Genomic DNA, 27,022 nt, shown 5'->3' with positions numbered 1-27,022 from the left:
TGGGACTTTTAGAAAGTGATCGGATCATGAGAGTACTGACCTCATCAATGAATTAGTTCATAACTGAATGGGCTATTAGGAGGTAGGTCCCAGCTGGAGGAAGTAGGTCACTGGGGTCGTGCCTTTGAAGGGTATATCTTATCTATGGCCCCTCCTTCTCTCTCTCTCTCTCTCTCTCTCTATATATATATATATATATATATATATATATACATACACACACACACACACACACACACATACATATATGTATGTATATATATACACACACATGTATGTATGTATATATATACACACACACATATATATATCATACACATATGTATGTATGAGATATATGTATGTGTGTGTGTGTGTGTGTATGTATGTATGTATATCCCCCCTTTCTGGCCACCATGAGGTGTGCGGCTATACTCCGTCATAACCTCCCTGCTATGATGTTCTGCCTCACCATAGGCCCAGAAATAAAGGAGGTATTTAGTCATGGACTGAAACCACTGAAACTGTCAGGCAAAATAAGTCTTTCCTCCTTGGAGTTCATTTCTTCCAGTATTTTGTCATAGCAACAAAAAGCTGACAACCAGCATAGAAATGAATACACTGGAACAAAAAAAGAACACCTAGAAACAAAGTCAACTATATCAAATCATTGCAAAGATGGAATACTGAAGTCAGATTGTCCAAATTTTTTCTGAACATCATACCTCACAGTGTGACTTTGGGCAAGTTATTCAGCCATTTTGTGTCTCAGTTTCCATACTGAAGAATGTTATAATGACATAGAAATGACAACAAAATATCCACCAGAGAAATAAATGAGGTAATACATGTTAGAATAGTGCCTAGCACAGAGAAAGCAAAAACCAAAGTTATATTATTAATTATTGTTGTAACTATTGTTTTGTTACTATTGCAAATCAATGAGAAATGATAAATTATTCATAATTAGTGTGGAGAATGTTCATTAACCATTTAGAATAAAGAAATTTTGATCATTAGAATTTATACCTTATACCAAAATAAGATCCAAAAGGATTAAAAACTTGAATTGAAATCTGAGTTAGAAAATGTTGGCAAATATTTATATAATATTAAACTGTGTAAGAATTTTCAAAGTATACCTATTAATGCATGAGCCTTAAAGAGAAGGAGAGATTTAACCACATTAAAAGGTATACACTTCATTTACCAAAACTTACCATAAGCAAAATTAAAAGATAAATGGCAAACTGGGCAAAATATCTGGGATTATAGTCAAGAGGTTAATACATAAAGAGAATTACAAACTAAAAAGGAAAACACAAATACTCCAATAGTAAAATAAGCAAATTATATGAAAAAGTAAATCATACATAAAACATGATCACAACATCAATAAACCTTTGGTTAAATGCTCTCTTGCAAGTAATGAAAAGGTAAAGAAAAAAACTGAGATACCATTTTTCTGAGATAGCATCTCACAAAGTTATTCAGGCTGGCCTCAAATTTGTGATCCTCCTGCTCATTCTCCCAAATCACTGGAATTACAGGCATGCATCACTGAACTGGGCTTGATTTGTTATTTTAAGATAAAATATAGCATTGGATATGGAGGGTGTGCAATGGGGGAGCTGGTACTTTCCTGCTCTACATGTTTCATTCAATCTACCCAGTTTTTGTCATAGCTTTCACACGTTTTTAAATTTTGATTTTATTTTTTTGTGGTGCTGGGCATTATGCACCCTAGGCAAGTGCTCTACCATTAAGCTACATCCCAAACCTCCTATTTTTTTCCTTTATACTTTTTATTCCATATATTTCTAACTTTTGATTGATGAAAATATTGAACTGACGATGATTTCGAGATCCAAGTCATGCATATTCCTGGATTTGATAACTATTAACTATTAAGGAATCGATGGCCAAATCTGCAGTCATTCAGTTTGTCCCTATACCTATATATGACCCCATGTCCCCACACCATCCCCAATGGGGTTGTTAAGTGTTTGCTGAAGTCAAAATACATATGCCTGCCATATTCCCCTGATCAGTGAGGAACTCCATGCAAGAAGGAGAATGACCCAGCCTCATCTCTCGGAACTCGCATGCTGCCTTGCGGAGGAGACTGCTGTTGCCTCTCCCAGAAAGTCAGCTCTCCCTTGAAGACCTGACCCAGCCTTGACTTCAAGTTATCATCATCTATATTTTTGGTGGCTCCTTCTTTGTACAGAGATTCTTGTTCTTTGCTTATCTCTAATCTTGTTACATCTCTCCTCTTCTTCCAGATTTCTCCAAGATCACTGCAATGGTTTATTCATCCCATTTGAAAGTTGCATGAGCCTGCTAGAACGTGCATCATCTACATTAGGAGACTTTAATCTATGTACAGCAGTTAGATCTTCCCTTGCTTTCAAATATCCTCCCACAAACCAACAGGATGAAAGTCAGGTTCCTCTTGACCATCCCTCAGCAGGATTTATCCTAAGTCATAAAAACAACTATTCCTTACTCTAGATATAATTATAGAAAAAAATGACCTTTATATATTTTGCATAACATGATTTAGATTTTGGCTCCCAGTATGATTCTTGCTGGTGGGACAGTTCTTGGTTGTATGTCGTTTTTGTCTCCATTGCTTAGCACTCTAAAAATCTGCAAGAACACTTGTTTGTGTAGTCACACAGGCTTCTTTAGGGACTCACTCCACGAATTCCTTACTAAAAAAAAAATTTGCAACAGGCCAATTTGAATTGTTTTTTCATAGCTTTGCCACACTGGGGTGACCCTCCCTTCCATGGTCTCATGCCATGGAATCAGGCTCATTTTTCTTTTGAATCACCTGTAGAATATTATTTTAGAAACCCAAGTGAGTGACTCATGCAATATGTCCCAGATTGATTACTCCTTCTTGGAGAAAGCAAATCCATTAGAACTATACTTCACCATTTCGGCTTATTTTAGTTCTTCCACTGGTGGAAACATCACAGGTACTGAAGAGTAAGTTAGAAAGGACTTAATAAAAAAGAAATTTAAAAATTAAAAAAAAAAGAAAGGACTTAATCCTACTCTCAGAATTTGTGATAACTTGAGGACTTCCAGTGGGTGAGGACATTTCTTTTTTCCCACAAATTTACACAGGCCTGGACATTTATCAAAAGCAGCAATTCTGTTGACCAACTAGGACAAATGATTAGCACCATTAGTGTGTTCAATTTTTCTTTGTATTTTAGGGTCTTCTCCCTTCAATTTCCTGCACCGCGGGACACAGCAAAGGAGATCAAAGGAGAAAACCAATTTAGACATAAGTAAGCAGTGCTTGGTAAGTCAGCAATACTGCTGTCTGCATTCATTTTTTATTGCAGCTTAAATTACCAGACATTTAGGGAGCGATAACTCATTTATTAGCTCACAATCCTGTGGTTTGAAAGTTCAGGCACACTGTAACTGCTTCTCTGTTCCGAGGTGGGACTTTTGGAAGGCTGAAATCAAGGTATCAGGGGGTTTCATTTCCTTTCTGGAGGTTCTGGGGAAGTGTCAGCTTCCAAACTCATTCAGGACATCAGCTAAGTTCAGTTCCTTGCATTTGGAGGACTGAGGTCCCCATTTTCTCATTGGCTGTCAGCTGGGGTGGGTGGTGAGGCACTCTCAGCTTTTACAGGCCACTTGCATTCCTTGCCACATGACCCTCTCTGACTTCAAAGATAGCAGGACAATGTCTCTGTGTCAAATCCATCTTACCCTCTGAATCTCTAACTTCCCCTGTCTCTGACCTCTGCACTCAGATTTAAAGGGCTCATGTGACCAGTCGGCCCCATTGGGATAATCTCCCTACTGGGGACTTTAATTACTTCTTCAAAATACCTCATCAGCAACATGTAGAAGAATGTAAATGAATAACTGAGAGAAGGTGGGTATACAGCAGGGTCCAAGAATTCTAGGGAGCTACCTTAAAATTCTGACTGCCACAACTGTGAAGGCTTAAAATTAGTCTCTCTCTCTCTCTCTCTCTCTGTGTGTGTGTGTGTGTGTGTGTCTACATAAACAGTATATACAGTTGTCTCTCAGTATCTGCAGGGGATTGGTTCCAGGACCCCTTGAGAATACCAAAATCCACAGATGCTCAAGTCCCTTATCTAAAATGGTGCAGTAATTGCATGTGATCCATGCACAACCTCCCATATACTTTAAATCATCTCTAGATTATTTATAATACCTAAATGTACATGCTGTGCAAATAGTTCTTATAATGTATAGTTTGTATAGAATAATGACAAGGGGAAAAGTCTCTACATGTTCAGTTACAGATGTAATTTTGTTCCCCAAATATTTTTTTATCTGCAGTGGTTTGAATCCATGATGTGGAACCTGCAGGTCCAGTGAGCCAACTCTACATGTGTACACATAGACTCTTATATCTTGATGCGAATCTTCTCTGGCTTGTTTAATAAGTATTGCACTTACTATGCTTCACTTCCCATAAAACTGCAGGATCCCCAGTAACCACTGACTCTAATTCAGTACGTTCTGAGAACCAAACCTGTGCCACAGTGTCCCAGCTCTTCAAATGCTCTCCCTGAAGGGTTTGAAATTATTAAGAAAAGAAGAGCTCACCAGTTGCTCTAAGGTATACCAGAATGGCTAAAGAGAAGGAGAGAGGGAGATCTTCTCCTGTTGAGGAAACTCAAAAAGCTTCAGGAAGGAGATGCCTTTTGGTTTTAAGCTTGAAGAGAAGTGGGACTGTAATAAGAAGAGTCACAGACAGGGTATAGGGCAATCCAGGTGGAATTCATGAAGGCACCATGCAAGCAAAGACATTAAGGAGAGAACTCTTGAGCCATATCCAGAAAACAGCAGCAGGTCAGTCTGGATGGAGAATGAGAGAAGCAATTAGAGAAAACGCTGATATCAGACTGAGAAGTCTCAGAAGCCAGGCTAAAAATTAATGGAGGGCCAGAGAATAATTATCAGAGGAAACAATAAAACTAGTGCTGCTGTTTAGAAATATGAGTCAGGTGGGGGCATGCAGGCTGGAGGAAGAGGGAAATTCTGAGCTCTTCTGATGGAAGATGAGCAAGGAGGCTTTGGCAGCCATCTACAGGATGAAGGCTTGGGCTGTGTGAGAAGGCCATGCGCGCAGCGTGTGGATTGGGAGAATGAGGAGTGGTCACTAATGACTCAGAGGACTTCATGCCTGTGATGGAGAATGCTCCCTGATTACACCTTATTATCATCTCCATGACTCAAGAAACCAAAGCCTTTGTGGCTAGAAGGGATTTCAAAGGCCCAGACAGAGGCAACTGAGGACTAGCCAAGTTAAATATCATTTCAAAGACCCTTGGCTGACTCAAGCAAGGAAGCCCAGGTCTCTGTATTTGCTATTGGATGAACTACTCCCTGGTAATCATCTCAAAGTTCTTTTAGTGGCAATATATAAAAAGTAAATTATATAACCTGTCACTGGGTAAAAGGCCAGAATGGGGCTAAGGGTTGACACAGGTGAATTGGAACATTTTCGGCACTAATTTGGATCCCACTTCTCTCCAAACTACTTTATGAAAGTCTCCAAAATTTTTTGAAAAACACTTCCAGAGAACAGTACACACACATGTGAATTTTATACATAGATAAATACATACCAGAATTGCCTTTAGAAGTTCAACATAACAGTGGGTTTTCTATTACCTTCTAGAGCTTTCCAGTGGTTTGAATTCAAAGGATCAAATTCTCTTTCAATATTAGTTCTTAAGTTGAGGAGAAAAGGGCATTGCCAAAAGCCACTTGGATATTCTCACAGTGAAATCCTTCCCATTAGCTAACCCACAGCCGAATGCCTACAGCAGCTCTCTGGTTATTTCTTCTACCCAGTTTGAATGTTTTCCAATCATATCAAACAGTTGCTGAGTGGATTCTGGAAGCTATTGTTTCTGTGACCACTCCTCATTCTCTCAATCCACACACTGCGCGCATGGCCTTCACGCACAGCCCAAGCCTTCATCCTGTAGATGGCTGGCAGAGCCTCCTTCTCATCTTCTTTCAGAAGAGCTCAGAATTTCCCTCTTTCTCAGCCTGCATGCCCCCACCTGACTCTTATTTCTAAAAAGCCACACTAATTTTATTCCCATCCCTAGAATTTCAGGGAATGGACTGACAGCAGTTTTTCCAAAAGTTGGAATGTGTGACTGCTTCCTGTGTCCTGCATTAAATACCTGCAGGAAAGGGAGGTTGGCCCATCTTCATACAAACAAAAAAACAGTCATCTTAATATAGTGTCCCACACTGCCAGAAGCCAGCAATCCAAGACTGCTTGCCCAGCAGTCTTGGATTCACCTTGCCCAGCTCACGAGCCAACACCTTCACTTTTGTTGAAGTTTGAGCAGAGATTTTTTTTTTTAAGGAAAATAAGATTGGGGAGTGGGGGAGCAGACCAATGAAGGAAGCCTAATTCCCTGGGCCCCTCCTAAACATTTCCTGAAAAATACACTCGACCTACAGGATAACAGACACCACTGAAAAGTGCCATCTTTTCAAATCCTCCTGAAAGCAAAAGGATTATGCTGCTCTGAGGCAGGGGACAAGCCACAAGGGGTTAAACTGATACTGTGGGCTAAGGGCAGAATTCTTTAGCCTGTTGTGAGGACTCATAAACCATGAGGAAAAGGTCCAGACTCCAAGGTCATAAACTTGTCAAGATTTCTGGTTTTAACTACAAACTAATGGAATTCCTGGGAATCAAATCCACTGGCCCACTGCCTGGTGGTTTTAAAGAGATGTACTGCCTGGGAAGTCCCGAGCCTGGCAAACAGGAAACCTGCAATTGCTCAGTCCCTGAGGCAATCTGCCTCCCTTCCCCGGTAACTCTGCCAATGTGCAGAAGGCTAAAGCTGTACAGCACCCAGCCTAGCAGAGACCCTTCCCACTGCATCCCTTAGGAAGGTTCGGGAGGATATGGACAAGGGGCACTCTCCCATCAGGCAGACCCTAAGGTAGCCAAACTGACCAAGTGTCCCATTCTGCTACCATGGCAGGAGATGCCTGCTTTACCTGTCCAGCAGGAGGTGGGCCACTGTCACGGCCCCCAACCACTACATATTGCTTTATCGTTTCCTCCTTTCTAAGTGAGAGTATGTATTGTGGTTACCCAGTTTTCCCTATCGTGTTATACACTGCTATTTGAGAATGGTTAAACTTTCCATTTAATCACAGATGATTAAGTGGATCATGAGAAGCACATCTGGATCTGATCAAAAAGAAAATATCATCCCCAAGATTCCTGGTCTTAGAACTGGATGCATAACCAGCCTTTGAGTTGTATTCCCCTGGGGTTCCATTTTTTTTTTTTTTTTTATGGTAGGTGGGATAGTTCCATTCTGTTAATAGAGGACATTTTTCTTAATATTACAATGATGCATGGCATATTGACAGAGATACATTATGAGAAATGCACCACTAGGTGATACCGCTATTATACAAGCATCCTAGAATACGTTTGCACAGACTAAGATGGTTATGCTATCTCAGGTGATAAAAGCTTATGGGACCACCGTTGTATATGTGGACCATTTTGACCAAAATGTCATTATGTGGTATGTGAGTGTAAATGTATATGTGCACATGCCACACAAACAGTAGTAGTTAAGAGACAGCTGTAGCTGTTGTTTTGGTCTGTAAACATGTTTTTTCTTGTGCCCCCTTTTATTCCCTAAATATTTATTTTTTAGTTGTAGTTGGACACAATGCCTTTACTTTATTTATTTATTTTTATGTGATGCTGAGGATCAAACCCAGGGCCTCACACATGTTAGGCGAGCGCTCTGCCACTGAGCCACAACCCCAGCCCCTTGTGCCCCTTTTCTAGGTGGGAATTTCATCCCTGTCTTAGTACAACCCAAACAGAGCTACTGATCACATTGCTCTGCCCCCAAGAAGCCACAGGAGTAAACACAAAACACAAGAAAAGCCAATCATAGCTCCCTATCTTCTATCAACAGTGACTTATCCAACAGATAGATACCCTCCCTGAATTAAAAACCTTTCCGTTCTCACTGAAGTTGTTCAGCTGGGGCAGCAGGGACCCATCTCTCCTACAGTAGGGAAAACTAAGACCACTGACATGGAGATCAGGGACAAGAGGCAGAAAGAAAGGAGGAGCCCCACTCATGGTGTCCCTGGAGGCCTGGGCTTAGAGCTCTTTTTACAATGCTATAAACTGCCCCACACACACATGCATTCTTTTCAATTGTGGTTTTTTGCTTAAGATAGTAGGAGCTGGGTTTCTGTCATCTGTGACAATTTAAAAAGAGATCTTAACATAAACTTGATGCTACAAATTGAATAGGGAAAAAATCAGGACAGTGTTCATAGGCAGAAAATGGTTTTACCTTTCACCTGAGCCCAAACTGCACAGGAGTATCTTCTCACCTGTAAGCAAAAAACAAAGTAGCACATTTAACTAGGTGGCACATAGTGTCTGTTTAAACAACAGAGCTGGGAGGCTGAAACCTTTGGACCCTCAGCTTTTTTATATCTCAATTTGAACTGGAAGATCTCTAGAGTCCCGTCTAGCTTTTCTACTTTATGATTCAGCCATATATCACCATTGTTCAGGGGACTAATATGGGTAGCAGGCACAGAAGTAATCCAGAAGATCACTTCTATAGGTTTCCAAAAGATCTCAGGAAGGACATGCTACTGTAAACACGAGAATGACAAGAGCTTCATTTAGCCACCAGCTCAAAGCTCCTGGTTTTAACTGCCTTGAAGAACTATGTTGAGGATTCTGAGGTCACAACCAAGTTCAGCAGAACTAGTGATGCATGTTATAAGCAAGGTTATGACAAGTCCTGATACATAATAATTCCTCGCCTGTCTGAATGACACATGGCAACATCAGTTACCCAAAATGTATTCAAGAACAAGGAAGAAAGCCACAGGAACACACATGGAAACTCATCCATGGTAGAAGAAACCTACAAACCACTGGAATGGAATGCCTTCCCTTCTCTTCATCATTATTAGTGCATATTTGTCAATCAGGACTGCTGGGATTACTGAGTATGATAAAACTCTAACATGATAGACCCCAGAGGAAGGTGAACAGCAGGAGTTAGAGAAGGAGTCCTCCAACCTCTTTAGGAGATTCAAGTGTCAACGGCTGGCATTCTTGTTTTCATTTTATTAGAATATTTTAAAAATATATTTAAACTGAAAATTTTCTTGGAAAAGCTGAAAACAGTTGTAAGGGTTTGAATGTGATTAAATTTCACCTTGAGGCTAAGTACAAAGTTAGGAAGGAAGGACAAGAATAAGTAGAGAAGGATGTGTTTCAAGACACTGGAGAAGCAAAGGAACTGCAAATAGCAAGCTAGTTACTAGGGAAGTAAAAAATGTTCAAGCAAAGAAATGGGTGGAAGAGGAGAGCTCTTTACATTGAGAGCCTTGACCAGATGTGCATTTTAGCACTCGTCCTGACAGCAGTGTGGGGCACAGAGATGAGTAGAAATAAGAGGCAGGAAATGTGAGTTAGAAAAGAGATGTACAGAGAAGACAACGGCTGAACAATGCTGGTGGAAAAGGAGAAGACTGCACGATTTCAAGCAGCGTTCAGGTGACAGAGGTGATAGACTGATGTGATGTCATGAGAGACTGGACAAGAGGTAAGAAGGAGAAAGAAGAATTACTCCTAGTTTTCTGCCTCAGTGACTAAAAGTATAGTGATGCTACTTTTTAGAACAAATCCATAGAAGAAAAAACAAAATGGGAGATTTCAAAATGCACTGTAAAGCTACAGTAATCAGGACAGTGTGATATTGCTCCATGTGGTGGCATATGCCTGTAATCCCAGGGGCCTGGGAGACTGAGGCAGGAGGAGTGCAAGTTCAAAGCCAGCCTCAGCAACTTAGCGTGGCCCTAAGTAACTTAGCAAGACCTTGTCTCAAAATATAAAACAAAAAGGGCTGGGGATGTGACTCAGTGTGTTCTTGGGTTAAATCTCCAGTACCAAAAAAACCCAAAGCAAACAAACAAAAAAACACTGTGATACTAGCATAAAGACAGATGTATGGATCAGAATACAGAGCTCAGAAATGAATATTTACATATATGCCAAATGATTTTTTTTAGTTATAGGTGAACGCAATGTCTTTATTTTACTTTATGTGGTGCTGAGGATTGAACCCAGTGCCTCATACATGCTAGGCAAGCATTCTACGTCTGAGCCACAATCTCAGCCCTCTGCCAAATGTTTTTTGACAAGAGTGTCAAGAACATTCACTGGTAAAAAGACAGCCTTTTTAATAAGTCGTGTGGGAAAACTGGATATCCATAGCAAAAAATAATAATAATAATCGGTTGGATCCTTACCTAATACCATACGCAAAAAGTAACTCAAAATGGATCAAGGTACCCCCAGATTTCTTTGCTAGTTGGACATAGTCTTAAAAGTAACCATTGGTTTAATATCTTGTCCATTGCACATTAGACTTGTATTCTATCTAGAATTTAATAAAGTGTCTCTGTTTTAAATATGTATTAAACCTTACACTTGAGATGGCTACATATTTTGGCCTCAAATTTACCAGTCAAGAGATGTTTCACTAGCATTAATATAACTTTGTTTAGTTTCCACTACTAACCCATGTGCATTTACACCAAGCTTAGGGTCTCTAGGTCCTTCCAGATCCTCTGTCCCTGACTGATACTGAATAGTTCTTGCTATTCTGCTAGTCCAGCCCCTTACATTTACTAATTATCTAATGAATATTTACTTCTCTGTCTCATGACAGAAACACTGCTGGAAGAGCAGAGCCTTCCTGAGGACAGGGGACGGGAGAGTGGAGCCCACTCTATAGCCAAGGAAACAAGGGTAAGGATAAAGTGGGGCAGGGCTGTGCTTAACTGCCCCTCCCTCCTTCTTTGCAGGATGAGTGGAGGTAGCAACACAGGAGCGGTATGGGGAAGTTGACAGAGAGATCTAGATGGTCCTCCCGACTTCTCAGATGTCAGCAAGGCAATAGAATGCAGTTATTCATGAAGCTTAGGAATAACCAAGCCAGATCAACCCAAATGTAGATCCATCAAGGTCTCGAATGCAATGTAATCCTCCTGGTGCATTTCAGTGGTCATTACATGGACTATACATCTCAAATACTGGGAAGACACGTATTCAACCAAGTAAACTTCATATGAAGAAGAACATTTAGAGTTAACAAGAGATTTTTTAAAGAACTATACCTTATTCCATTCACTTGTGATTCGTAATATAATGCAGTAATCGTTCCCTATTTTCAAGGGTGCATTATAATATTTGCCATAGTATAGCCTGTCTCCAATAGAAATATCCATGGTATCATCTGCAACATCTCTGGCCAGCAGTTCTGCAGCCACATATCCATTAGCATCAGAGGTGTTGTTAAAGAACAAGGTAGCACCTTCGGAATCACAAGAAAATGTGTTTTGGAGAGCCAGAGGAAGCACCACCACCTGATAAGTACTGGAAGGAAAAAGAAAGCAGAGAAATTGGCAGGGACTCATTACACTGGAGTGCCTTGATCAGATGTGCATTTTATAAAACTCACCTATTGGACCCTTGCCTGGAGGACTCATGCATTCATTCATTCATATACATTGAAATCCTACTATAAGATGAAGTACTTTTCAAGGCACTGGGGACACAATGCCAGAAAAGAAAAAGCTCTGGCCCACATGGGATTTACTATCTGAGGGCTCAAACAGTTGTGGAGCACCAAATTGACCTTGAGTGCGAATGCCAGATAACACTGGCTGATAACCTCTCCAAGCTCCAGCCAAGGACATCTTCTTTAGCTGGGAGAAGTCTTTGGCATGTACAACTGCCCTGCCGTGTCTGCCATAAAGTTGATCTAATCAGTGATTTTTCACATGGGTAAGTAAAGAACAGCAGTAGAAAGGGTTTAGCAATCACATGGAGGCCAACTGCCCAAAACAGTTAATGTCCTAAGTCTGAGCAAAGGCTCCAGACAATCATGTGGCAACTTAAAACAGAACTCATGTGATTTATATTCCCTACAGTTCACAGGCTGATACCAAAGTTCATGTGAAATAAACAAGAAGCCAGGAGTGCAAAGTCACCATGAGTTAATCTAGGCTCATAAGGTCTCAAAATGGGAAGAAAGGTAAAAATGACATTTTTGCATTCTAAAACTGTTCCCTAAGTGTGCACACAGAGACACGCTAACAGTCAGGGATCATTGTGTCATGTATTTTGTTATTATTTATCCCACCACATAGAAAACCTACCAGGAAGGAAATAGAACATAAAAATGCACCACGGGTGAGTCACACAATCCTTTCCATTTCCATCTACTCTGTGCTTCTCTCCCGCCTCTGGTGCGGTACATGTTTGAACATCTGCTTCCTTGATCAGACGCAAGAGCAGGGATTTGAACACCTTACTCTCGTATCCTTGTAAATCCTTGCACATTTCTTTGGCTATGATCAGCCCCCATTAATGTTTCATGAGCTGAACTTTCAGTAAAGAGGAAGAGACTGTATCATCACCAAATGTAATTAGTGTAATTTCCAAAACTCGTTTAAGCCACATAATTCTATTTTACCACCAAATCTGCATTTCCCTCTCCATATTCCTAGTGACATCTCCCGCTTCCTAAAAGTTCATGGATCACTAAATTAAGAAGAGGGAGCCAGGCTGGGATTGTGGCTCAGTGGTAGAGCGCTCGCCTAGCACGTGCGGGGCCCAGGGTTCGATCCTCAGCACTACATATAAATAAATAAAGGTATTATGTCCAACTACAACTAAATAAATAAATAAATACTTTAAAAAGAAAAGAAAAGAAGAGGGAGCCCTCCCTAGCAGCAGGTGTTGTATTTGGAAAGTCTCCAGCCACCCATCAGGTTCAAAAATATTTTAGGTGTCCTCACGGCTCTGATTTCCACAAAGTCTGGGCTCACTTTCAACAAAGGGCTTTCTACAAAAGAAACAAAATAAAACCTGCAGGGCAGTAAGTAGTAGTCATCTCCACCACCAGTAAACATTTGCTGAGCATCCACTCCTACAGGCAACCCCTCTAATAACAAATTTCCCGGAGATCTGAAATCATCCCTATGAATCATGGCTGCAAGTGAGAAAGGAAACGAGGCTGCACCATGCTGTCCATAAGCACATCTTCACATCCCTCGCATCTTTCCGTGCAGGTGGTGGTGGTCATGTACAAGTTCAAGTCTCACCTGCACCCATTTGGTTTTGTACATTGCCTACTAAAGGCATCATTCACAGGACAGGAAGCAGCTCCCCACTCAGCTTGAGGATTATACAAATACTCAGACTTCATCCCAGACCTACTAAATCGAAACCTCCAGAAGAGCTGGGAATTCCTATTGCTAATAAACCAGCCCAGTCAGGTGATTCCTATAACCTGGCAAAAGTGAAGACAGTAGAACTAAGGGAGCCTAGCTACAGAACGAATCTTTGGCCTAAGATCAGCAAATTCAACAAGGGGGATTTGGTGCCAGGGTCCTTGCTCCACTATGTACCCCAAGTCCCACTGCTCCCAAACAATGCACCAAGCAGACTCAGGCCTTGCAAAAGTGCTAGCCCCAGCTCAAAGCAGGTGGTCAGGTTGAGGAAATCAGCCCACTGGCCTGATAGTAATGGGCCCTGGTGACGTCAGGGAAGCAGTTGTGGTGGCCTGAAACCCAACCCTTCTGGAAGAACTTCTCCCCTGTGTCTCACCACCACCCTCCCCGTGAATGACTCACAGACCTCCACTTCCTGTTTTGGAAGCCCTGCCCAACCCAGAGCCACAAGGGTAAATGGTCATTTGGCTTTTCTTTTTGCTTTACGTAATTATTTGGCTGAAGTCACATTAACTCTTGCAAATTCACTCAGCCAGTGATGTCATAAGTTCTGCCTTCCTTGCAGCAACAGAATTACAGTGCCTTCCAGTAACTTGTCAGGAATCAAAAAACAGCAACATTTATGCAATGTCCATCCTGGAAAGACCCTGAACTTAAATTAATATAGAAGCAGGAAAGCTCTAAGTTTCATTATAAATGGACCCACAGATAATATCTCCAGACTTTCTTTTTCATAAATTTACAGTATCTCATATTTATTTTTACCTTGCTGGCACTGAGGGGTCACTAGACTGAAGAGTCAAGAGAGACATGAAGTTACATGGGTCAGGCCGCACACATTGTCATCTCGACCTGGTACTGTGGGCAAGCTGCTCCTCTCTCCAGGCCAACCTAATCTTCCTCTCTATCCTAACTTGACCTTTGCAAATAAAATGCAAAATTGAACACAATGTAGTCTTCCAACAGAAGTCAATTAATGCCATCCTAATTACATCTGGAATTTAGCAGCAGTCATTAACTACACAGTATTTACCCATAACTCAATTCAAAAATAGATAAAAAAAAAATTACCCAAATGACCTTTTCACGACACAGTCTTACATAAAGACAAACATGTTCTGTATCTGGCAAATGAAAGGATGCTCCTGACCCACTGTCACTAAAGGATGCACTACAGGATGTGAATACAAAGGGCAGTGCCTGATATGGCCAGCCAAAGCTTAATATCTGGAGCTAAGCTGCCCAAGTGTTTGAGCCTGGTCACTTAAAATCTTTCTCTTGCTGGGGTGATACCATATACCTGTAATCCCAGTGACTCAGGAGGCTGAGGCAGGAGGATCATGAGTTCAAGGGTCAGCCTATCTGGAGGGCTCTTTCAGACTAAAGGCCAGTCTGTGCCCAGGGAAGCAAAACATTGCATGGCCCCAATGACTCCAGTCTACTGACAGAGTCTTCTCACCCAAACCAGGGCTTCCGGAACACTCTATGGGATTCCCTGAACAACCCCCAAAGACAAAAGACAACTACTGACCTGATAGGTCCATTTTCATCTTTGACTTTCCTCAGTCTGAGGCGCGGCAGAGGCCCTCCATGCACCATGAAAAACTCTACTTCTGGAAGTGAAGGCTCTAAAAATGTTGAAAAGAAGGAAAGAGATACGATCAGAACAAGGAAAAAGCACAAAGTGGTCCTCATGGAAGCCGTTAAAGTTTTAATTTAAAAAGTGATCAGCTTATTCTGATGCATCCTATGACATGGATAAAGCTTGAAAACATGATGCTCAGGGAAATGACCAGAGGCAAAAGGACAATAGTACATGTCTCCACTTTTATGAAATTCCTAGAATAGAACAATTTCTAGAATAGACAAATTTCATAAAGACATTAATCAATGAGAGTTTGCAAGTGGGAACTTCTTGCTCAGTGACCAGAGGTTCTGTCTGGGGTGATGAAAAGTTTCGGAAACAGTAGTGATGGTTGCACAACACTGTGGATATATTTAGTTCTGGTAAACTGTATACTTAAAAAGGGTTAAAATGCATATAAATATATATATATATATATATATGTATATATATATATATATGTATGTATGTATATATATATATATATATATATATATATGTATGTATGTATATATATGCAATTTTTTTTAAGAGTGATGAGCACGCTCCATCGCTGACAGGATGGACACTATGGGCATTACCATTTGCTTAGTGAGCAGATCCTTGTTCGGTGGGTGCTATGATTTGGATATGGTTTCAGTGTGTCCCCAACAGATTCATGTGTTGAAAGCCTGGTCCCCAGTGTGCTGACATGAGATGTAGTAGAACCTCTAAGAGGTGGGGTCTAGTGAAGGTAATTAGGTCACTGTGGAGGGAAGGGATTGACACTGATCTCATGAAGTCAGTTCCCAAGAGAGTGGGTTATCCTAAGAAGAAGACTGGACCCATCCCATCTCTGCCTCCTGCCTCACCATGTGGCCTCTTCCACAAGCACCATATTATGGATGCTGTCTGCCATGAGGACCTTAACACAGGAAAAACTGATGGGGCAGTTTCATCTTGGACTTTCATTCTCTAGAACTGTGAACTAAATAAACCTCTTTTTTTATACAAAGTACCTAGTCCTGGGTATTTTGTTATAGCAATAGAAAATGGACTAATACAGTGGGAAAAACCAACATATCAGACTTCTAGATCCTTTAAAATAACAGAGCTATCTGTTCTTATTTTGTCCTCCCCTTCAACCAGATTTCCCAAATAGGTTTTTCCCTGGGAGAGAAATATTATGGCTCGCTGATGTTGGAACCAATGTTCCAACATCTCACTAGGAGTTACATTCACAGCACCAATGCATCAGCTGCCAGTCTGCCTGCGTGTGCCATGGTGATGATATACTAGGCATTAACCATATACTAGATATGTCCTGTATATGCCTCACCTCATTTAATCTCTCCATTGCTATCAAGTGGATGGTATTTATGGAAGCAGTCATCTTCTCCCTCTCTTGGTATTCCTACCTTTGCCTGTGCACTACAAACTTCTTTCCTCTCAACTAATTGGAAAAGAGCTCCCAGCTGCCCTTCTGTATATTTGATTTGTGGGAGAGCTAGAGTTTGCCTGTTGTGGCCACATGCCCCACATTTTTTCTTCTTCTTTTTCTTTTGTGGGATGGGGGCAGCCTGAACACAGGGCAGATGTCCCCACCTCCTGTTCCCATAACTAGTGCACCAGGCAAACCCTGAGTCCAGACAGGTCTGAAGCCAGGTCTGCACATGGCCTACAGATTCAGCTTCCCCACAGCTGGGTTGCAAGGTTCAGATGTGAGAGGAAGTTCAGGAAGCTTTCTTTTAGCCCTGGGCCCAAGCCAGTTTCAGCAGCAACCAAAGTGATAACTGGATCCTTACCTTACTCTTGTGTATGTTTCTCAATTTTCCTAAACTTGCAGGTAGAACAAGTATGATTCTTACTTTCCAAAATCTCATCTTATAATTAAGGTTACAGATTCATGGAGAAGCGAAATTTTTGTCCAACAGCACACACAGTGTAGCACAGCTAGGATTTGAACTCATTCTCTACTCTACACCTTTCTCATTCACCTTGGGGTGACTTGAATGTTTGGTTCCACCAAATGGATCTAGCAGGGTTTCCTCACCTTTGAGCGAACTAATAAATCCACTTATTACTTTTATACACTGAATCTGCAAAGACTTTAGAAACATGTTAACTCCAGGGGAATAATCCATTTGCTACAATCAGTGTGGAGTCACAGGTCTGTCCAGTGTGGCTCACATCAGAGGGGCTGGACTCCAGGTAAGATGCAGAAATAAACACTGTCGTGTTGTGGGTAAGACCAGGGGCTCTGGGTTAGTATGCTGGTTCTAACACATGCCTCCAACTGCCTCATCTATAAAATGGGAGTAGAAATAACCCCCAACTCATAAGCATGTTGAGGAAACTCATGAGTCTATTAATGATAATTAACAATTATAGTTCACTATTCAGCACACACACAGAGAATAGAACAGAGCCTGTAACACAGAAGCCCTCGGTGTATGCTGGCCATTTTCAAAATTCACTGGAGTTACAACTACTGGGTGCTGATACTGTGCTAGGCATTTTGCCCCTGCTCTTTCAAGTCCTCACAGCAGCCCAAGTGACCATCACCTTTATTTGATCAATAAGAAAAAAACGAAACTCAGTGCTTGAGACACAGCACTGAATACAGCGCTGCATAGAACCCAGGTTAATTTGACTCCAAAGTCAATTTTGTCACATTGCCATGTGAGGACAATGCTTTTGTTCACTTTGCCTGAGATTCAATAATGGCCCAGGAATAGAAACCTAGAACCACAAATTCCTGACACATGGGGACTGGGGTTGTGGCTCAGTGGTAGAGCGCTTGCCTAGCACATGTGAGGCTCTGGGTTTGATCCTCAGCACCACATAAATAAAACAAATTCTTGACAAATAAGAAGCCCCTGTGCCTTCTCTAGCCGGAGACTATAAGGAACAGAGGTTGAGAGGCCTAGGGATAGGAAACCCCAAGGATCTCTTAATTAGCACAAGTTCAAAGGGAAGAGGTGAGTGGAAAAAATCACTTGGGAATGACCCCAGAAAGGGAAGCTATAATTCAGCTCTTTCCCAGCTCTGGCACAAGGGAAATGTCATTCAGGCCACTGTAAATGAGGTATTTAATATAGTAAGGGGTCCCCCAGTGGAAACATAAGCCAGAAGGAGAGGCAGGATCCCTAAATCAGGGCTGGAGAGGATTCTGCAGAATGAACAGGGGGCTGAAAGAAACAAAGCCTGGAAGAGACTGAGGAAAGCTATAAACCTGCAATTGCAAAACTCCCAGAAGATGGGACACTTATGTCTGAGATTCTCCAAGTCTATATATGTTATCTTTTCAAATCTTATATACTCTGTTGATTGTGTGTTCAGTGTCCCTTTTTCTATGGAGAACAGCCCTCTCCCTCCATATGGTTCTTAGGGGGCTGTCACAGTGTCCCAAACCCCCTCTGGACTAGACTTTGATAGTCATGGATGCCATGCCCCAATGACAGGACTGGTCAGGGAGCAATTTATTTAAGAGATTATAGGGCCTTAGTTTTCCTCTTGAATTATAGCTATGAGCCAGAAATATGATGCCTATCCCAGAAAGAGCTCAGCAGAAAGCAGGCAGATGGGCTGACAGAGAGAGCCACAGGGCTCTGGAGGACCACTTGTGGCTGGATCTCGTTGTGCTCTAAGCAAGATCCACTTGTGTTCTTCCTAGTTTTGATTTAACGAATTCCACATACTCAAACTGGTTTGAATTGGATTTCCATCCCTTGCAACCCCCAAAGCCCTAACTAATTATAGAATGCACCCAGCATCCTGATGGTCTGCTGAAGGGCAGATCGCACAGCTGTGCGCTTGAGGGAACCCTGGCACTGGGCCAGATGGAAGCAATTCTTAAGCATCTGTGTGAAAAGAATGCTATGAATCCCAGGAACATCCCCGGACCCTCTGGTGGCAGACACAGTGAGGACAGCAGGAAGAAGAGCCCTAATTAGACCCTACACTAAGCCATCTCTTCTTTAGATTCTACCCCTGCATCAACTCAGTAGAAGGGAGAAAGGGGGACATGGTGGGAAAGAGAAAAAGAAAAATACACACATGAATGTCTCCCTGCTGCTGCCCTCCCCCAAACCCCAAACCCTGCTACAGTGAAATTTAAGATTAGGAAGCCAAATAGACACTCAAGACTCTATTTACTGGATTAGAAAATAGTTTGGGGGTCGAAACCGTCAGATCCTAAATTATAATAAACTTAGGCCTATCTGAACCTTCTCAGTTTTTGAAGCCCTATGGCATGTGTTATTCCTACATCAACAGACACTTTTCGGCTACCTGATGCAATAGGCTCCATGCTAGGCTAGGGGAGACAGCCAGGGAAGACAGACTTTCTACTCTCCAGGAGCTCAGAGCCTAATAGTGGGGACAGTTTTGCAAACAGGAGCACTTAGAGCTACGATAAAGTTAGATGCAGGGTGCTCTGCAGTGCAGAGAAACACCCACCTGACCAAGGACAGGAGGATGAGCCCATCAAATACAGAAATACATTCATGCAGAGGCGTGGGGTAGGGGTGGGCAGTGATTGAACTACATGGAGCTCTTGACTGACAGGATACGTTCTGGCAGCAAAGAAGCAGATGATAAGGTTAAAGAGGTAGGTGTAGGTCAGATCTGAGGACCTGCAAATAATAAGTCACTTAAAGATTTTTGACAGATTCATATGTCAGAAATATGATTTAAAGAGCTATTTGGAGGATGACTAGAAAAAGAACAGAAGATGGGTCATCCCCTAATCTAGATGAGGAATGCTTGAGGTCTGAGGCAAGCAATGGCACTGAGAGCAGAGAGGGGACAGACAGAAGGGCTCCTTGGGGAGAGGAGGAACACAATGTACTGGGAGAGGAGCAAGGGGAGAAACCTGGATTTGGGTTTTGTCACCTAGCAGGTAACGATGCCCTTCGCCAGGTCTGGAGGGAAGATGGGAGCAGCTCACTTATGGACCTGCCTAGGTGGAGTGCATGTGGAATGTTCCAGAAGCGGCTGGAAACCCAGCTCCAGGCCTAGAAGCAAATTCTATGGGGGAAATTTGGAGTCATCTCTTAAGTAGGAGTGGGCATGGCTGCCGGGGACACCGGATAAAAGAAAAGAGGAGGGCGGAGGGTGGCCAGGGAACAGCCAGGTGTAAGTGAGAGAACCCTATAGTTTCTATGAAACAGGGTTAAATCTAGAATTTCTTCCAAAGTCACCCAGATTGGTGACACAGATCCACAGATCCTGTTTTTCATAAACCTGCAGGACTGCCAGGGACCCTGGAGCATCACCTGGAACAGCCCCAGCTTATGGGCAAGGCCTCACATAACACCCTTGTTGAAGGTCTATGTTACTTTGAAGAGGTGCCCAGAAGAGATTCCATGACACACCTGAGGAAAACCTGGCTAGGTTCCTGCAGCAGTGCCCCAGGGAAGAAGGACGCCTGACCAGGACAATGCACCCCTCCAATCTGAGAATTACTGCCCTCGGGCCTTTCCGCCATTGTGTCATTTTTGATGCTTTGTTGTGACAAAGACAGAGATGAACTGTCATTCTTCTGTGTGAGAACCCTTAGGCTCTTTTAGATTATTCGGTTGTTCTTCTCCAAAATAAATATTTCTAGTTTCTCTAATCTTTTGACTAACCCTCTGAAACCCACTTAGTTTTTTGCTATCCTCAGTAACAGAACAAAAATGCTCGCTCAGTGGGGAGAAGGCAGGTCCAGGCCGCTCAGGACATCCCCTGCTTGCTCCAAGCCACACTGCCCTTTTCCAGTCCCATGTGGTTCTCATACTTTTAAAGGTGCCATTGTCACCTGGTTGATTCAATCAACTTGGGATCTCTAGGCTTCTTTCTGCCCTGCTTCCTGAAGCCTTGCCCGCTTTATACATTTTTCTCTTGAATGTAGAAGCTTAAACCTCAGTAAACTGGTTCTCAGCCACAATCTGAAGTGAAATGACCTTGACTTCTTCTTCTGTTTCCCAAGGTGCTGTTCCTTGTCTCCCAAGCTGCTGTCCCCGGGCAAATCTGCAGTCCTTTCCTGGAACCTTGTGACTTGACTCAGGCAAGACCTCAGGCAAGAAATGGGTCATGACTAGGCTAGAAAATGTAGCTCTTTTACCCTGAGCATATGACAACCAGAAGGCATACCATTTCTATGCGTCAACGATTTCAATTCTCCATAACAGCAAATGACAAAAGAAAATCCAAGGTCACCATATAAGAAAACTTTGAAGAATAAGGAGAAAATATTAAATATGTTATAAAATTACAATAATTGAAATAGTAAGGTACAAACAGCAGAGAGGCAAAGCAATGGAAGGTACTAGGCAGCCGAGAAAGAGACCAAAGAAATGGAGAAAATACTGTACGACATGGCCAGTATTGTGAAAGGTAATAGGGAACTTGCTTATCAAAGTTGGGGAAAATATTAGCACGTAAGTTTAGGCTCATGTAACACATCCAAATGAATTCCAAATGGGCCTACATTTTAAATGCAAAAGGCAAAACTATTAAGAAGCATAAGAAAATATTGAAGAACAAGAATCGATCTGATTTCAGGGTGGGGAAGGCTTCTCTTGGCATGATCAGAGACAGAAATTTTAAAGCCATGAATAAAAGTGATGACATAGAAAATTCAAATAAAATGTCTAACTATCAAAATAACACTGAAAAGAAAATTAAATAATAAATAACCTTGAGGTAGGAATTTGTACTATGTATAATAAAAGATTAATTTTGTTAATATAGGCAAACTATTAAAAATAATCCCAAAAAGGAAGAAAATTAAGGAGTAAATAAACTTAAGGCAGTAAAAATAAGATGAACATTATTAATATTGGCAAATTATTAAAAATGAACAAAAAAGAAAATTTTATCTACCAAAATTAAGCAAAGATCCCAAGTTTATACCATCAATTGCATGTAAGTACAGGAGCTGAATTGAAATATAATTCTGCTGTCTGAGAAACTGGTATCATCTACTTTTCTGAATTTTCTATAATAAAAAGCAGGAAGAAAATTGAAGTCACCAAGATAGTTTTTCCCTAAACCTCAAGCACCTCTCCAGATATATCATACAACCCAAAGGAAGAAAAATTGAAATTGATAGAACAAAAGAAACGGGACCTTCCACCATGAGTCATCAGCTATATCAAGGTCAGACAGGTCTTCCCAGTCAATGAAATCATGAAAGTTGACTTCATGGTCATCAATAAATATTTGCTGAGTTAGGTTGTTAAATCTCAGCATGACCCTCCCTGGCTCCTACCCGCAACACAAACTCCAGTTTTTAGGTTTCTGATCTAAGGAAGCTTTTTATACATATTTTTAAAAAGCTAAAGTTAATATAAGGAAATGACCCAGCCAGTCCATTTCCCTCTATGGTGGATCACCCATCTCAGTGATGACTGACTGGGGTTCAGATGGCTTTAGTGAGAGGATACAATCCACACACAGCCATTTACCTGGGGACCTGGGATTAGAAAGTAGTCAGGAAATTTCTAGAAATGGGAGAAATGTGTGGATCATAGAAGTTTGGAGGGGATTATGAGCCACTCCTGGCCTGACCCAGTGTTAGGTCTCCAGATACCAAAGAGCCTTTAACCACAAAAGGCTTGGAAAGGAAACAACTGGGGTGAAGGCCAACCTCTATGGACCTCTGATGCAGCTTCAGCCCCCCCCCCAGGAATGCCTGTGAGGTCCTGGAACCAGCTACAGGGCACAGGGATCTCACCAAGGCCCTAAGGATGTCTTTAGATGACTTGTGAGTAGCCAACCATGAAAGGAAAGCCTACAGCAGAAGAAATCAAGAGAACCAGTCCTGCACCGTTCTCCCCAGGGACACCCAGCAGAAAGAGAGGAGGCAGGGAGAAGCAAGGCAACCCTGGCTGACAAAGTGACAGTCCGATGATGCTTGAGACATACCTGTGTTTTCCTAACCATCTGAAAAGCACTCTCCCTTCTCTTCTTGTTATGAATGCAATTAGAGATGAGAAAGGCCCCACGCAAGCTGCCAGCCCTGGTACTGAGCATAGAGATGGGATAATTTCCTTTCCGTCTCTTCTTCCCTTTTTACCTCCAGCATTCTCCATTCCACATACTCATTTGACCTCAAGTGACCACGACGTTTGTGTAGTACACATTTACACACACATCACATTGTTTTCTTCCTCCCTCCCCACCCCTGCCCCAACACCACCCTCCCTTTCTCCTCTCCAGTTACCTTCTTTCCTTATGAAAAGAAAAGTTTGCCTACAAGCTTTTAGACTATGCCAGAAAATAGTATAATCAATTCATGAAAGCTCTTCATACTCTTTGGGGTTTATATCAAGGATGAAAGTTTGTTCTCTACCCTGCCCTAAAGGGATATGAATGCTGGGAATACTCTGAAGAACTCAGTTCCATGGCCACCCAAGCCAGCACATTAGCAACCAGCCAGGAACACTGGGACAGAACCTCCACCTCCCCACCCCCTCTCCAGCACCCTCTTCCCAGTTCACTGAAACACTTGCCTCTGTCCCTCAACATTCCTACAACTTTCACTCTCCTCTGAGGTCAGCAATATATTTAAAGCATTTGCTTTCATCCTGTTCCCATCTGTAAGACTGAGTTTAATGGAAGATACACAGAAGGGAAATTCCACTCGCTTTTCTTCTGGGAAATCAGCCGGTGCATTTCCAAACCCAAATCCTTAACTAACATTTCTGGTAAGATTCAAAAGTTCATGATTTTACTGAAATAAAGCCACATGCATGTTAGGTGAGGAGGAGGAGTATCTCTTTACATCAACACATGAGGATCTTTCTTGCCCCTTTTATAAAATGAAAGAGGGTTCTTTTAAACTCTTTAATAAAGTCTTAACAACTTGAATTTTTATGCTTTTTTAAAAATGGCGAATTCTCCAAGTTAGGAAACAGTCACAATCTCAAAGACCTTGAGCAGCCTCCTGGTCTCAATGAACTTGAGCAGCTCAACAGCGTCCCCTGGTGGCCTTGAATGCAGACACTGGGAGCTTGAGTGACTAGAGCTATGTTTAGTCTACAAAACAAGGTAGAAATGTGTCTCATCAAGAGGAAGCCCCTACCTCTTACTCAAAAAGTATGAAATATTAATTCAAATCAGAAAAGTAGTCTACCCAAATATGACAAGAACAAAAGAGTAGGAGACTAAATAGCTATTCATTTTAATAAGTCACCTTGGGAAGGAATAGCCAGATGGAATACTACTTGTCCCTCCAGCCCAAACTGTAATGAATTCTCTTTGGTGTAAAATATTTATTGACTGACCAGGAAGGTACCCAACACCAATACCACCCACCCACAAAATCATGAGGCCACTGTTCAAAAAAGTATTTGTTGTGGTCTATCAGTACTGTCCTTATAAGCTGTTCATTCAATTAAAAAAAAAAGAAAAAACACAGACAAAACCTTTGCCTTGAAGAGTGCTATTTTAGTAGGAGAGAAAGAAAATAAGCAAACCAAATTTTTCTCAGAAAACAAGTTCTTTGAAAAAAATGTAGGCAGGGTAAATGAATGGAGAATAATAGAGTGGACGTTGAGGAGGATACTTTTGAAGAGGCTTCTCTTATTCCTGAAGAAGCAGGAGCTTCTTCAGGAATTCCATGGTTTGAATGTGTCCCCCAGTTTTCATGTCTTAGAAACCTACTCCCAAAATCATATGTGAATGGTATTTGAGAGGCAGGATCTTTGAGGTGAGTGGGTCAAGAGAGCTCTGCCCTGACGAACAGATTAATCATTCTAGGACTGATGGGCTCTGGAGGGAGTGGCTTCAAATAACAGCAAGCTCCCACTGGGTCACTCTGCTCTGCCTTGCTGCTCTTTCATGTCCAGACCCAGCAGAAAGGCCCTCACCAGATCTGAGCAGATGCTGGCCCCGGGCTCTTGGACTTAGCAGCACTCAAACCCACAAGCTAACTAATGCTGTATTCTTTTACAAATGATCCAGTCTGTGATGTCCAGGTTTAGCAACACAAAATGGACAAAGGCAAGAGTGATGGTGTTTGAACTAAGATACCTGCATGATTGTGTCCCAGGAAGCGCTGACATAGCAAATGAAAACATTCAAGAGCCTGGATGCAAAATAAGTGTGACCTATTCAGGGACTATCAAGAAGGCCAGGGAGAGAGCTGGTGCTTGATGAGAGAGGAGGAAAGCAGGGGAGAGGAATTCAATGAGGTAGGCAGGGGCCAGTTCACATGCTCCATGCTAAGGAACTTGGCTTCTATTCTACCTTTAATGAAAACTCACTGGAAGGTTTACAGCGGCGCTGACATAGTCTAGTACTTATATTTAAAAGCACGCTCTGGCTGATGAGCAATCTTTTTAAAGGTACGGTGAAGATGAAGACTGTGTCGGGGTGGAGTGGAACAGGCAAGAGTGAAAGAGGAAAACAGGAAACAACTGCAGCTGGTTGTTGCTGGATCAGGATGCTAGTGGCAAAGGCAAAGGAGAAGATACATGGCTTCATGCAGAATACATTTTGAACAGCAAACCAATAGGCTTTCCAATAGATTAGAAATTTGGGAGTGGAATACAGTCAATTAGTTCTCCTTTTTTTTTTTTTTTTTGGTCTTACCAGTCAACTGGGTGAATGTCAATAACCCAGGTAGAGAAGTCTAGGTGGAAAACAGATTTAGGGGTAAGGGAAAAGGCGAGAAATCAAAAACTTGTTTGATTTACCTGTTAGGTGTTCAACAGGGTATGTGTAGAAGATGGGGGTGGGGGATATATGAGTTTGGGGCCCAGAAGAGGTTGAGACTAGAAATACATATTTGGAGATCATCAGCATGGAATCATTACAGCCCTGAGATTGGTGGTGATCACCTAAGAAGAATAGATAGTGAAGAAAAGGGAAGAGGAGGAAGCCAAAGAGGGATCAATAAAAGCAGATGAGCTTATAAAAGTAGACTGAGAAGGTATTGCCAGTTAAACAGAAGAACCCAAAAGCAAGGGGAAAGATGTCTTGAGAAGAAGCATCAAATACCATAGAGAAAATCAGAGAACAAAATTACCCACTGGATCTGGCAAGATGGAGGCTGAATGGAGACCCTTTCTGTAAAGCAGTAAGTCAGATGCCTCCCAAGTGGGGTGAGTGAAAGGAGAACAGGAGATAAGGATGCAGAGCCCATAAACCAGATATTCCTTTAGGGAATTTTAATACAAAGGGAGGTTGAGAAGGCAGAACAGTTGGAGGGGAACATGGGCTCTGTGGGAGTGTGTGGACTTGTTCCATTATTTTCTTTAATAAAGGAGATAGTTGGCTGTGCTGGGAATACTTCTATACTGGAGGAAGGGACGACTAGACAAGAACGGGTGGGATCCAACACCTAGCAGAGGGAATGGGAGCTTTAGATAGGAGCAGAGACAGGAGGGAAGGCAAAATATATGGGTGACAGGTAGGAATGGGAGATTTGAACTGGAAAGTCCTCACCTGATGACTTCTAATTTCTCAGTGAGACAAGAAACAAGAAGCTAATACTTAGCCTGATACTCAGGAGGCTGAGGTAGGAGGATCCCAAGTTCAAAGCCAGACAAGGCAACTTAGTGACTTTTTTTTTAATAGTCTTGGGATGCAGCTCAGTGATAGAGAGCTTGCCAGGCATGTGTGAGACCCTATGTTCAATCCCCCGTAGTACAAAGAAGGAAAGAAAGGAAGAAAGAAAGAAATGGAGGGAGGGAGAAACGGGCTAATAATCTTAGTAACCGCTTTGGCAGCAGGGAAGCAGGATTCACAGATTTAAAGACAGTAGAGAAAATGAAAAGAAAGTTAATTTACTAGGTGTCTATGGTGACACTGCTGATCACTCTCCCCTGATAGTAACCTACTCTTAAGGTGCTTGCAGCAGAATTCCAACTGAATATGTTACTAAGAAAGAGTAACAGGAAATCTTTAGTAGGACATATTTTAAACATTACCCATATAATTTAACCAATACTCATGAATACACTACCTGGATTTAAATCACACTAACATTTTGTTTGAAATAGATTTTTAGGAAATAAAACATGTGGTCAACAGTTTCAAGCTGCTTAACATCTCTCTCCAAGTCCATGTCCTTCTTCCTCCCTCTCCCCCCCCCCC

At 41.9% G+C, this 27,022-nt stretch overlaps 1 protein-coding gene across 2 annotated transcripts in view; it reads right to left on the bottom strand.

Annotated features, from left to right (window-relative positions):
• Positions 1-27,022, bottom strand: part of Susd1 (sushi domain containing 1) — a 119,291-nt gene that overhangs the window by 4,758 nt on the left and 87,511 nt on the right. For both annotated transcript variants that reach the window (XM_015492200.2, XM_048783203.1), the window contains exons 13-15: positions 14,861-14,957; positions 11,209-11,467; positions 8,358-8,397 (exon numbers count right to left, since the gene is read on the bottom strand). In XM_015492200.2, the coding sequence (XP_015347686.1) occupies positions 8,358-8,397; positions 11,209-11,467; positions 14,861-14,957 (396 nt within the window). The remainder of the gene's footprint in view (positions 1-8,357; positions 8,398-11,208; positions 11,468-14,860; positions 14,958-27,022) is intronic.

This window comes from Marmota marmota, unplaced genomic scaffold, assembly GCF_001458135.2.
Source record: "Marmota marmota marmota unplaced genomic scaffold, marMar, whole genome shotgun sequence".
NCBI classification, from domain to species: Eukaryota; Metazoa; Chordata; class Mammalia; order Rodentia; family Sciuridae; genus Marmota; species Marmota marmota.
Note: the sequence above shows the minus strand (reverse complement) of the source record. Positions and strands in the feature narration are given on the sequence as shown.